The sequence below is a fragment of the Salmo salar genome, chromosome 04 (genome assembly GCF_965601325.2).
Source record: "Salmo salar chromosome 04, fSalSal1, whole genome shotgun sequence".
Taxonomy (NCBI): domain Eukaryota; kingdom Metazoa; phylum Chordata; class Actinopteri; order Salmoniformes; family Salmonidae; genus Salmo; species Salmo salar.
In genome coordinates this window covers 24,890,880-24,903,179 of record NC_138294.1, presented here as the reverse complement: position 1 = coordinate 24,903,179, position 12,300 = coordinate 24,890,880, and the positions used below count along the sequence as shown (strand labels likewise).

The 12,300-nt window shown below is 42.7% G+C and overlaps 1 protein-coding gene across 1 annotated transcript; it reads left to right on the top strand.

Annotated features, from left to right (window-relative positions):
• The first annotated feature begins 1,818 nt into the window (after window positions 1-1,818).
• Window positions 1,819-11,568, top strand: LOC123723849 (uncharacterized). Its single transcript, XM_045717540.2, has 7 exons — window positions 1,819-2,302; window positions 3,058-3,188; window positions 3,567-3,740; window positions 5,483-5,605; window positions 5,984-6,095; window positions 6,314-6,438; window positions 8,958-11,568. Exons 1-7 carry the CDS (start codon window positions 2,044-2,046, stop codon window positions 9,897-9,899), a joined length of 1,866 nt encoding a protein of 621 aa, XP_045573496.2. The 5' UTR covers window positions 1,819-2,043; the 3' UTR covers window positions 9,900-11,568.
• Window positions 11,569-12,300: the final 732 nt, after the last annotated feature.

Here is a 12,300-nt window from a genome sequence, read left to right as displayed (position 1 = left end):
TCAAAAAACAAAGGAACCGACTGAGTTTCTTCCTATTCCCCATTCACCATGTGGTTCAGGGGACGGGCACCAACCACATCTTGGATTCGCTTTAATTATTCAGTATCTACCTCCATCGAGACCCCGGCTATGACTCCTTCAACTGGTGCTCTACTCCGCAGTTCAAAGCATAATTCTCTCACGATTATAAAGCCAACAACATTTGTATTAAAACAGCATATTATTGACCTAAAAGGTTAGCTGTGAGCCCAGTATTTAGCTTATCCAGAATCAGTTTTAGGCCTACATAGACAGTACATGGTTGCTCTATCTCCCTCAAACTCAACGCTGGACCTCGAAGCCAGTTCCACTGCTTTTTTTTCCTTGTTCCCCTTTAATCTGGGACTGATTTAGACCTGGGACACTAGGGGCGGCAGGGTAGCCTAGTGGTTAGAGCATTGACCTAGTAACCGAAAGGTTGCAAGATCGAATCCCCGAGCCGACAAGATAAAAATCTGTCATTCTGCCCCTGAACAAGGCAGTTAACCCACTGTTCCTAGGCCGTCATTGAAAATAAGAATTATATAAGTTTTACAACATTTTGATGTAACTCTGACATCCATTATGATATCTCTTAAAGTTACAATAAAGTTACAATATTTCCGTTATAACATCTTTAATGATATCACCAAACAAATGTTCTCACATGATTGTTCTTTAAGTCCCTCCCAAACATTTCCCACATTCTTTGTGTAGAAATATTGTTTCAATGTCCAATCTTTTGATGTCAAAGTTTTGGGGCAGTCTCTCTCTTCACACAAAGCAATTTTGACTTCTCCATACTGCAGTACATGAGAGAGGAAGTTTACGACCGGTTGTTAAAGTCCTAGAACCAGCCCCACTTACCCCCCCCTTCCTCTCTGGTGGGAGAGAGAGAGTGGCTTCCGTCTGGCCACTCTACCATAAAGGCCTGCTTGGTGGAGTGCTGCAGAGATGGTTGTCCTTCTGGAAGGTTCTCCCATCTCCACAGAGGAACTCTGGAGCTCTGTCAGAGTGACCATTGGGTTCTTGGTCACCTCCCTGACCAAGGTCTTTCTCCCCCAATTGCTCAGTTTGGCCGGGCGGCCAGCTCTAGGAAGAGTCTTGGTGGTCCCAAACTTCTTCCATTTAAGAATGATATAGGCCACTGTGTTCTTGTGGACCTTCAATGCTGCAGAAATGTTTTGGTACCCTTCCCCAGATCTGTACCTCAACACAATCCTGTCTCTGAGCTCTACGGACAATTCCTTCAACCTCACAGCTTGGTTTTTGCTCTGACATGCACTGTCAACTGTTGGATTTAGTTATTGTCAACTTTTCTATTTAGTTATTTTTACTTTTACTCAAGTATGACAATTGGGTACTTTTCCCACCACTGGCAGTATCATATTTCAAAGAACAGGGCATAGCTTTTGAATTTAACCACACCCTTTGAGCTATGACACCAACCAATAACATCCTTTCTCTTCAGTGTAAATGAGGCCCGCTGTTTGGTGTGATGCAGACTCGGTGGAGAGCGTGAGACTGAAGTGACCTGGGTTCCATCCTCCCAGGCCGACGGCCTGGTGTAGGACTTTTAAGGGCCAAAGTAGTGGGAAGGGGTGGTAGGTTTGTTGGGGACAGTGGCGTGTATGTGGGGGGGTAGGTTTGTTGGGGATAGTGCCGTGTATGTAGGGTAAGATGGTGGTGCAATTAAATTCCCCCAATCTACTTTTCCATTTTCTGTGAACAAAATGTGAAATTCACACTACGACCTGTGAAGGCAGCAATACGCAACTAAGGGTCTAGCCTGCCGGAAAACCACACAAAGAAGACTGTAAACGGAAGTGAACACAAGAACAATTTCTGTTTGCGTTTTTGTTGTTATTTAGATGTTTATTAACACCCTGGAATTCAAAATATTAATAATTTAACTTTATAGCATCACATACTTACGACATGTAGTCTTTAATTCGCGTTGGAGACAGGACTTGGTTGATAAGTGTTATCTAGGTTACGCTAGCTGGCTGCTAACGTTAGCTTACAATGGCTAACTGTATGGTTTTTCACACTCAAATAGCCTCCATTATGGAGGTGCTAGCGAATGCAGCCGTGTCAGAGATCTGTAAACTCGTAGACGACGACTATGCAGTGTTTCGTTTGGAAATAACTCAAAGCCAGAAAGAAAACAGGGCATTGCGGAGGAGACTACAGCTACTAGAACTGAAGGTGGCACGGGAGCGTGTCCTCGCCATTCGACCCAGTAGTGTCAAAATCCTCGATAAATACAGAGGAATGGCAAGAGGTACATTTTGCACAAGGCAGGGGTTGTCGTCCCGTTCCCAGCTGCACACGTGTCATATGTGTTACCCAGAATTGGGTCTTGGTCCGTTTTTGGATAGTATGCAATAATTCCCCTGATTATTTGGGGCGGCAGTGTAGCCTAGTGGTTAGAGCGTTGGACTAGTAACTGAATGGTTGCACATTCGAATCCCCGAGCTGACAAGGTACAAATCTGTCCTTCTGCCCATGAACAAGGTAGTCAACCCACTGTTCCTAGGCCTTCATTGAAAATAAGAATTTGTTCTTAACTGACTTGCCTAGTTAAAAAAAGGTAAAAATAAAATATTTATTTTTTGCAAAAAAACAATATATTCTAACCTGATTATTAATTTACAGCATTTACTATGATTTACTCAATGAAAACAATGTAATACATGGAACATAATACATAGATAGTAAAAAATGTTTTGTCACACACTAGGTGCAGTGGAATGTGTTGTTTTACAGGCTCTATCATAGTAGTGCCTTGCTCAAGGGTATATCAACAGATTGTTTATTTTTTTTAACCCTGTTGGTTCGGGTGTTCGAACCAGCGACCATCTGGTTTCTGGCCCGACGCTCTAAATGCTAGTCTACCTACTTACTATGTCACGAACTTATGAGATGAATTACCTTACGTCCTTGCCATTTCTCGACAGTGTCAATAATGTACAATATACCGTTGAACATTCACAGTAGCTAATCTAACCACTTCATTCCCCCCAATAATTCTCTCAGGTGAAGGACATCTCACCGGAGGCCACAGGAGCTTTGTGAAACCAGCGGGACACAATACATGGAGAGATGACCAACCAATCACTGTTGATGAGGGGAGTGGAACCTCAACCCAGCATGTTATCGTGATAGAGGTTAGTGTTATAGTGTTGCATAAAAAATGTATTATTTGTAACTCAAATGTGGCCTGTTTAGTGCTCCCGGGTGGCGCAGCTGTCTAGGGCACTGCACCTCAGTGCAAGAGGCATCACTGTAGTCCTTAGTTCGAATCCAGGCTGTATCACATCCGGCATGTGATTGGGAGTCCCATAGGGTGGGGCATAATTGACCCAGCGTCGTCCAGGTTTGGCCGGGGTAGGCTGTCATTGTAAATAATAATTTATTCTTAACTTAATTATTCACTTGCTTAAATGTATATCCTAATTCATCTGCCATAGAGGCATTGTTATCTTCCCTACGACATTGTTATCCAACTCATGTACCGGTAATAACGTCCTCTCTTTTTGTGTCAGTCTGCAGATGCAGAGCCTGCAGGTCCTGGGGTCAAGCTGGAGAGGTCTGATGGAGAGGAGGACCTACGGCACAGCAGAGACATCCAGACTGGTGCGGCTAGAGAGCCCCCTGTAGCCACAGAGGTCCCCACCACTGCCTCAGTGCGGCCCAGGACCCGACGAAGCATCACGGAGGTCAGTGGAACGTCGAACGCCGTCCTCAAGTCAGACACGAAGACTTTATCGGGGCTGGGGCAACTGGGCTGTCCTCCTGCTCCCTGCACAGAGTATTTACTTTACGGTAGCCCGAGGACGGTTCTGTCCCGTAAGGACTCTGACGTGTTACAGACTCACAATCATCCGTCCTGTTCATACGCTATAGCGACACAGATGATATCTGGTGACATGCCTGTGGGCTTAGATACACAGACTAATCCAATGAGAGGGGACTGGAACCAGTACAGCAGTAGTGTATACTCTGAAGGGTTCCTAGATAAGAAAGGGGAGGGTCTGGTCGTAGATGAGGTCACTGTGAAAGTGGAGAGCGACCCTCCTCTGACATGGAATGCAGACGAGGCTCACTTAGGAAAAGGACACTCGCAGGGAACCACCAGTGACGTCTTAGACTACAGAGAAAGCTTAGAGACAAATCTAAATGTCGCAATCCACTCCCCTTTACACCGAGTGACCATGTCGATGGCACCTTCCAATTCACAAGGCCATGTCCTTTTCGATCGGGTATCGAACTTAAACAACCAAAAGGCCAAGGCGCGGGAAGGGGGAGCAACAACGGGTGTTAAAGAGAAGCGTTTCCTCTGCATGTTTTGTAACAAAGGCTTCAGCTGCTCCCAGAAGGTGGAGATCCATCAGAGGGTCCACACAGGGGTGAAATCCTTCACCTGTAACCAGTGTCACATGCGCTTTGCCCATGCGGGCAACCTGAAGAGGCACCAGAGGGTCCACACAGGGGTGAAACCCTTCAGTTGTACCCAGTGTCACATGTGCTTCGCCCAGGCTGGTGACCTGAAAAGGCACCAGAGGGTCCACACAGGGGAGAAACCCTACAGCTGTACCCTGTGTCCCATGCGCTTCACCCAGGCAGGTGACCTGAAAAGGCACCTGAAGGTCCACACGTGAGAAAGGCCATTTGCCTGTACGCGCTCCAGGAAGAGGTTCTCCGAAAGGAGCGACCTCAGGATTCACCAGCAGAAAAAACATTCCACTCCATATCTTCTGATGTGTACATCAAACCCTGCATTAAAGACAAATTCATTTTCATTCAAAGATCCACAGATGCATTTGGAATAACGAGAGTAATCCATTTCAGTGTTGAATATTCCTGAGTAGAATGTTCCATCCAGACATTGTGTGATATATAAGCCTAAAAAGTCTGTTTCATATTGTGTTTGTACTGTGTAGGATATATGATGTTCACAAATTATGTTTCATTACTTCCATCCACTAATACATTTTTTCCCAAGACACTTTTAATAAAAAATGAAGTTCATGCAGATTTATATGTGTGGTATTCATATGGTGTATTTGACACTTGTTTATGTTCAATAAACCCAAAATGGGACTTTTCATTCTAAGACTTTCATTAAGAAGGCACTTTATAACCAATATAGACTTAAATATATTAAATATACCTACACATATCCACACACTAACAAACACCTAATGTACATGTCAAAATAGTTTAGTCAGGTTTGTCTGATGATGGCAACATAGCTAACTTAAATTTACCCACAACATATTTTATGTCCACCATGATGGGTTTAACAACAGTGAAGTCATTCTGTGACTACAGTATAGGACTTAAATGTAGTGGGGATGGGTAAACACTCCGTGTTGAAAGTGTGTTATTATCTGTGTGTGTATGTACCTGAGGGGAGGGAGTGTATGTCTGTGTAATCTGTATCGCCTGTCTTTTCCAGGAGGAGGAGGGTCTGGGGAACCCTGAGGGGACCATGGTCATGGAGGACAACCAGACTACACCTCCTCCTGAAACCACAGAGGTACCAGCTGAGCAGCACAGGACCACACACAGTCTCCCTGAGGTGAGCCAACTGTAAACTATTGTCTGAATGGTATTAGGTCAGGGCTCGTATCCACAGTGTCTCAGAGTAGGAGTGCGATCTAGGATCAGTTTTGTCTACATACTCTTAATGAATAAGAATTATGTGGACAGGTGGGGACCTGATCCTCGATCTGAGACTGTGGATATGGGCCCAGGTCTTGATACATTTTGTCTTAAGTGTGGGACAATGTCTTTGAGTTATCACACCATTAACAACATCTAACCAGTAGCAAATTAACTTACATGTTGGCATAGTACTCATAGCAATCCTTCATTGCCCAATCAGAAGATGCTCCATAGCAGGGTGCTCATATCTGATTTCTTGATCCAACATCCTCTCACTCTGTATCTCTTACAGTCAGTAGACATGGAGGATGGGAAGCCTGATCTGCTGTTAGTCAAAGAGGAGACAATAGAAGACGGACCAGAGAGCATTGATCTGCAGAGTGAACTAAAGATGGGGGAGCAAGGTAAGGGAGAAATACATATATATACATATATACATACAGTAATAGATCTTCAATGGGAAAATTGATGTCCCCGACAATTTTTTTGTCTTCATTCATTAAATGAAACTTATGTTTACATACACATAATGTATGAACTTGACCAGGTAATTGACAAAAAACTCCATATGTAGAGTTTTCTCTGCCATGTTTTTAGTCTATTTTCTAAACTCTTCCAACAGGTGGTTGGCTGGAGGCTAACAGAGATTGGGCGGTCATCTTGGATTCCCAGAACCAGACGGGTGCAGTTAAGGGCCCAGGGGACAACATCACCAAGCAGGCCAGGACCAGAGGCGACATAGTGGAGGTCAGTGGATGGAACAGTGTCCTCAACTCTGGGCTGGGGAACAACACTGTTAACCAGAAACAGACAGTTGATCACAAAACAACATCCAAACTTGATCTCCATGACAACAGTCTGGCTGAGACCAGGGCAAGGCGTAGATTTGGTCTGCAACAGGGAGGTGTCCATATGCGGCGGGAGAGAACAGACACTGACTCGGCTAGCGATGCTCCGTCCTGCTCCTATAGTTGTGATTCAGAGAGACTGACTCAGGTTAACCCCCTAACACAGTGGTAACTAACCTTTTCTGAGTAAAGATCACTTTCTGAGTCAAAATGCAAGCTTATACAACATGAACCTATTAAAAATAGTACTGTAGCAATGAGGTTTGTGCAGTAGGCTATAGGCCCAATACATTATCACTGCATATTGGCTTTGCTTGACTTTCCATGCCAATGCATTGTTGTTTGGACAATTTGTAAAACTTATATTTCAAAGTCTGAGATAGGCCATATGATCCGTTGTTGTATTACTTGTGAGGCATAGCTGAGTGAGCGTACATTTAAATAATTTATTTCATTTTACTGGGCTGATGGTGCCTGCATCTGATGGTCCGTCTCAGCTGAGGGAGAGAGCGGCAGATAGGCCTCTCAATATCCTTCCACTCTCTCTTTCCGCTGCTGTCACGGACCAAAAAGGTCTGGAGTCGCACCCCATTATGTCTGCCTCATGCACATGTTGTTGCTCCGATGAACAGAGAAAGTGAAATATTATTCAATATATATAAAAAACAAGCCACTAATAATAACAACAAAGCCTATCAATACACTTTCCTACTTATTCATTACAACTACAGTGCTGGTTGTAGTGCCAGTGGAAGTAGGAAGAATGTGCATTTTATTGCTTATAAACGTGTTGAATACAAAGTGTTGACAGTGCTGAGTAAGAATTTAAACATGAGCTCACTCATAAAAACAGCAGCTCTTTGCTATTCGTTGACAGTCTCTCCCTAGTCGAGGTTTTAAACGTTTTAAAATCTCACAGCATCAACTTTGCTGTAGCTTTCTTTTAAGCTTTCTATGTTACTGCAGACACGGTAATCTGAGCTGTCCGATTGGCCGGAGGTAGGCCTATAGTGCACTTGATTTGCTCTCCAGACCTGCCAGGAAGGCAGAGTTTGAACCATTTCATGTGTCTGAAGGTACAATGAGAACACAGCCTAATCAGTTGCACCTACCGCCAACAGCGCGAGAAAAATAAAAAGGAACGCAAGGCTTTATCATAGTTTTTTTTTTACAGAAATGTTTGTCGATCGACCGGTTGGTGACCACTGCCCTAACAGGTGCTGCCTTCAGCCTGCCTTATATAGGATCTATCAACTGGAACATGGACCCTGACCTTCGTCCTCCTCTCTCTCTCCTTATGTTAAACCAGACATCAGACAATGGCAGTGCCTCAACACTAAATGGCTACACAAGCCCATTGACCAATTACAGTAGTAGTAATGCTATCAGTAGATCCGGTGGCAAAGAGAAGCGCTTCCTATGTTCATTCTGTGGGAAAGCCTTCAGTTTCCCCCAACAGGTGGAGATCCACCAGAGGATGCACACGGGGGAGAATCTGTTTGGTTGCCACCTGTGCCAGGCAAGTTACTCTCACTCATCCAAGCTGAAAAGGCACCAGATGGTCCACACAGGTGAGAAAACCTACAGCTGCCTCCAGTGTGAGAAGAGGTTCTCCCACCAGTACCAGCTGAAGATGAGCCTGAAGATGCACACGGGAGAGAGGCCATTCGCCTGTACGCACTGCAGGAAGAGGTTCTCAGAGAAGAGCTACTTGAGTCTTTGTAGTTAATTCTGTTGATTTTGGATGTAGTGGGGAACTAGATGAGGTGAACTGAGGAAAGAATGAGTATGATGAGGCTGATAGATTATATGGTGATGGTTAGTGTTATGGTGTCTGTAAAAATGCTTCACTGATGAAAGTGACAACTATGTCCCTTTTAGATTTTATAGTGAGGTAAGGATAGTACCTTAATTCTTGTTTACTTGACATGAAGTACTGAAGCTGTGTGTAATGTTGAACCTTTTCAAAAGTATTCTAAAATTCTTTTTTTTAAGCGAGGGTACCAGATTGACAGAAAAGGTCAAGTGTTACCATAGTGAGAAAAGTTATTCTACTTGTCACATCGCTTTGTGCAATAAAAGTACTGTACTTCAAAGTTATGTGAGTGTATGACTATTTTGTTGAAATGAAATACAAAATCAACTCTGTGCTGACAGACTTGGTTATTTTTGTATCATTGCAGGGACTGAGTTTCCCTTATCTCAGTCAAAACAAAACATACTTAATTCTTCAATCAACACATATGGACATTTTTTATAATAAACTCCAATGGCTCCATATTGTTAGGTACTTGAATCACAGTGTTAGAGATGGGCTTAACTGTGGTTAACATTTTATAATATCATGTTTCTGTTTGTACAGCAAAGAGTTTGTTATATAAACCTTTATATGCTCTTCTGTACAATTTGTGTTTACAGTCTGCAGTCCATGATGACCTTCTGATATCCGGTGTTGCTGGTGGAAGAGACTGGACCTCTGAGGCGGCTGGTCACAAACCCTGGCCCTGGATCAGAACCCTGGATCAGGAGCCATTGCTCTTCCTTCCCGATTCGAAACCAGGACCCAAACACGAGGAACAGAGACTCCACCACCACATAGAACACAACCAGTGGACAGGTGGACTGAACAACCTCAGTCCTGGTGGTCATCAGAGAGACAGAGGCTCCAGTCAGGGATCCAGTCTGCAGCCCAGACCCTTCTCTTCACAGTCTCAGTGCAGGGATGGAGCAGGGCCTGGGGCTGATAGAGATAAACCCTCCTGTTCCTATGATACAAACACCACAGTATCCATGATGAACAGAGCAGGTCACCCTGGGCTTCAGCCTTCAGAGAGAGTGGTGGGAGACCCATCTGGTGGTAGTCTATCAGCAAGTCTGTCTTCTCCTTCAGGGTCTCATCTAATGCCTGGTGACTGGGTTCATAGAAGGTCTGGACCTGGGTCTAGCCTTCCTCAGTTACCTCAGGTTTACCCCACCAATACAGACACGGTCAGGATGGGCATTCACCACAGGAGGTACCTAGCCTACAACACAGAACACAATCCCAACAACACCCAAACAATGGCTAGAGGTCAAGGAGGGAGCTCAAAGACTAACCACCTGACGGTGGTGGCTCCTGCTTCTCCCTCCTCTGGTGTTATTGGCTCACAACGTGGGAGGCCAAGCGTTAGGTCGGATGCAGACAAGCCGCATGCATGCCCCACATGTGGGAAGCGTTTCACTGAGGCAAACTATGTGAAGAGGCACCAGACCGTTCACACCAAGGAGAGGCCCTTCAAGTGCAAACTGTGTTACAAGAGCTTTGCCTTCCTGAGTAACCTTATCAGACATAGGAGTGTTCACAATGAGAAGAAATCGTAGCAGTGTGGCTTGAGATGTATAAAAGGGGATATCTGGGAACCATTTTTTAGCTGACATAATATAATTATCATGTGAAGTGTCATGGAGGTTAATTAATCACATACCCCTCAACCCTTTGTTAACTGTATCACCTGTTTTTAGAGAGACAGTAAACCTAGGCAAGAACAAGGACAGTTGAATATTTACCTTACTGAGGTGATGTAGATGGGATAAAGTCGTTCTATTATTTTCTACTCTATTCTTGCTAACACACTGTTCTTTCTAAACAAGTCTGCTCTCAGCTTGAAATATACTGATCATAGGAGATTTGATGTGAGATGTAATAAGCAGTACCGTATTTCAAAGAATAGTGCGCATACCTTTTTCGTTTAACCACCCCCTTTGAGCTATGACGCCAGCCAAAAAAGACCCTCTTCTTCAGTGTAAACGGAATCGCTGTGTGTATTAACTGTAGGGGTAGCCATGTTGCTGGAGATCAGAAGTGTCCAGTGAGAGAATGGCAGGTTGAGGTTGCCAGAGTCAGTGTAGTACAGAAGGTGTCGTATGCTAAGGTAGTGAAGAGAGTAGTAGAGGAAGATCCAAAGAGGTTCCCTATGAGTAGGCCGAAGTTAATAGAGAATCAATAGAGAGTGATAGGAATAACTTGTGCTTCAGTTAGCTTGGCTTCTTAGTGTTTATTGAAATGGAATCTAAATCACAGAAAATATATTTTGTGTCAGCTGCAGAGAAGAAGTTTACGTGATTTTACTGCAGAAGATTTACAAGGTGTGTTGAACGATAGTGTCCCGTCCTCCCAGGCAGCCGGTCTGGTATAGAATCAGATGGGGCCAAAGTGGTGGAATAGTGAAGTTTATTGGTTTTAGGTTATTTATTTTCATTTTATTTATAAATATGAAGTTTAATTTTTTTTAATTATTAAACAGTAACATACAAAAAAACAGAACAGCCAGAGGGATTACACAAATAAATAATGATACAAATCCACATTATATCAAATCAAATACAGACATGTACCGAATATATTGACATTTTGTTTGGCATACGTTTGAATGATTCTAAATATTTTTCCAAGTCAGATTTTTAACAATTGGCCTTTTTCTTCATAAATGTTGAATTTGTATGAAAAATATTCCTAATAAAATAGAGATTTATGACATACTGACGTTCAATTGTGGAATCAGTGTAGTAAAATAATGTCAAACTTAGATATTTCAATGGTTGTATGCATTTTGTTGCCAAGATATAGTTTTACATCAGTCCAGAACACCTCACTATGTAAACAATTACTAAAAAAGTGTTCAATATATTCAGTTTATTGTTCACAGAAACTGCATTCAATGGTAACATTAGGTATATATTTAGAAATCAAGCTATTACATGGGTAGAATCTATGGATAATCTTAAAGGAGATCACCTTTACTTTATTGGTCACCATAAATTTGTGTGGAGTGAGCCAAGCACGGCGCCAGTTTACATCAAACGATGAAGCCCAACAAAATATAGCAAGAAGGAATAGATTTCCTGTAGAAAATATCCCTTAATAAATGATTGTTGAATTTCTTATCTAGTGAACTTATGCCATTCACCTGGATATTGCTTACAATAGATGTTTCAAAATATGCATTATTCTGAAGTAAAGATTTTATCCCACTAGGTATAGCTTTTATAACAGTGTCATATTCCTTGCTTTAAACCTTGAAGTTGTATCTTTCCATAAATTCTCTCCACGTAAATAGACTGACACTAATTCTTACTAATTGGCTGGACAAAGGACAAAGTTTTTCGAGAACCAGTTACAGTAAAATAACATCTTGTTTCTATGTAATATCGAACCATTATTCCATATAAAACATTTATGAGGTGAAAAGTTGTGTTTATACAGCAAAGCCCAGCACATTAAAACCTGCTTGTGAAAAGCCGCCAATTTCATTGGAAGTTTACCCACAATATAGGGACTTTGTAGTAAAAAATTAAGCCATCCGAGCTTTGTGGTGGCTAATTTCTGCATTACCAAATGAGGAGAGTTACAAACTTCACACACCAGTCAGAGTTATACTTAAACTACATCTTTAATAATAAGAGCTTTGCAAAAGCCCTTTGACTTTCAATGATGCGCTATCTCTAATGAACCATTGAAAAGTGACTACACAAAAGTACAAAGATCTTTTATAGCCAAGATACACCCCTCTCAACGTACATGACAAACCACAGATACATAGAATGGTCACAAGGTTAAGATTTGTATGAAAGATATCTATAAAACATAGCAGACAGCAACCGCTGTGTCAAGAGTTTTCATTGTATAGACCAGTGTCTGGTCCTCCTACTCCAAACTGGAACCGTCTCTCCCTGGTACGGTATAGAACAGAACCATTAGCTCCATGTTATCTGGAATGCTCTT

Bases quoted from the DNA above. Each gene is read 5' to 3' on its own strand.
- LOC123723849 (XM_045717540.2), top strand. From the start codon at position 2,044: ATGGCTAACTGTATGGTTTTTCACACTCAAATAGCCTCCATTATGGAG. The intron at 3,189-3,566 runs GTTAGTGTTATA...TTTTTGTGTCAG, and splicing joins AGCATGTTATCGTGATAGAG to TCTGCAGATGCAGAGCCTGC. The intron at 5,606-5,983 runs GTGAGCCAACTG...TATCTCTTACAG, and splicing joins CCACACACAGTCTCCCTGAG to TCAGTAGACATGGAGGATGG.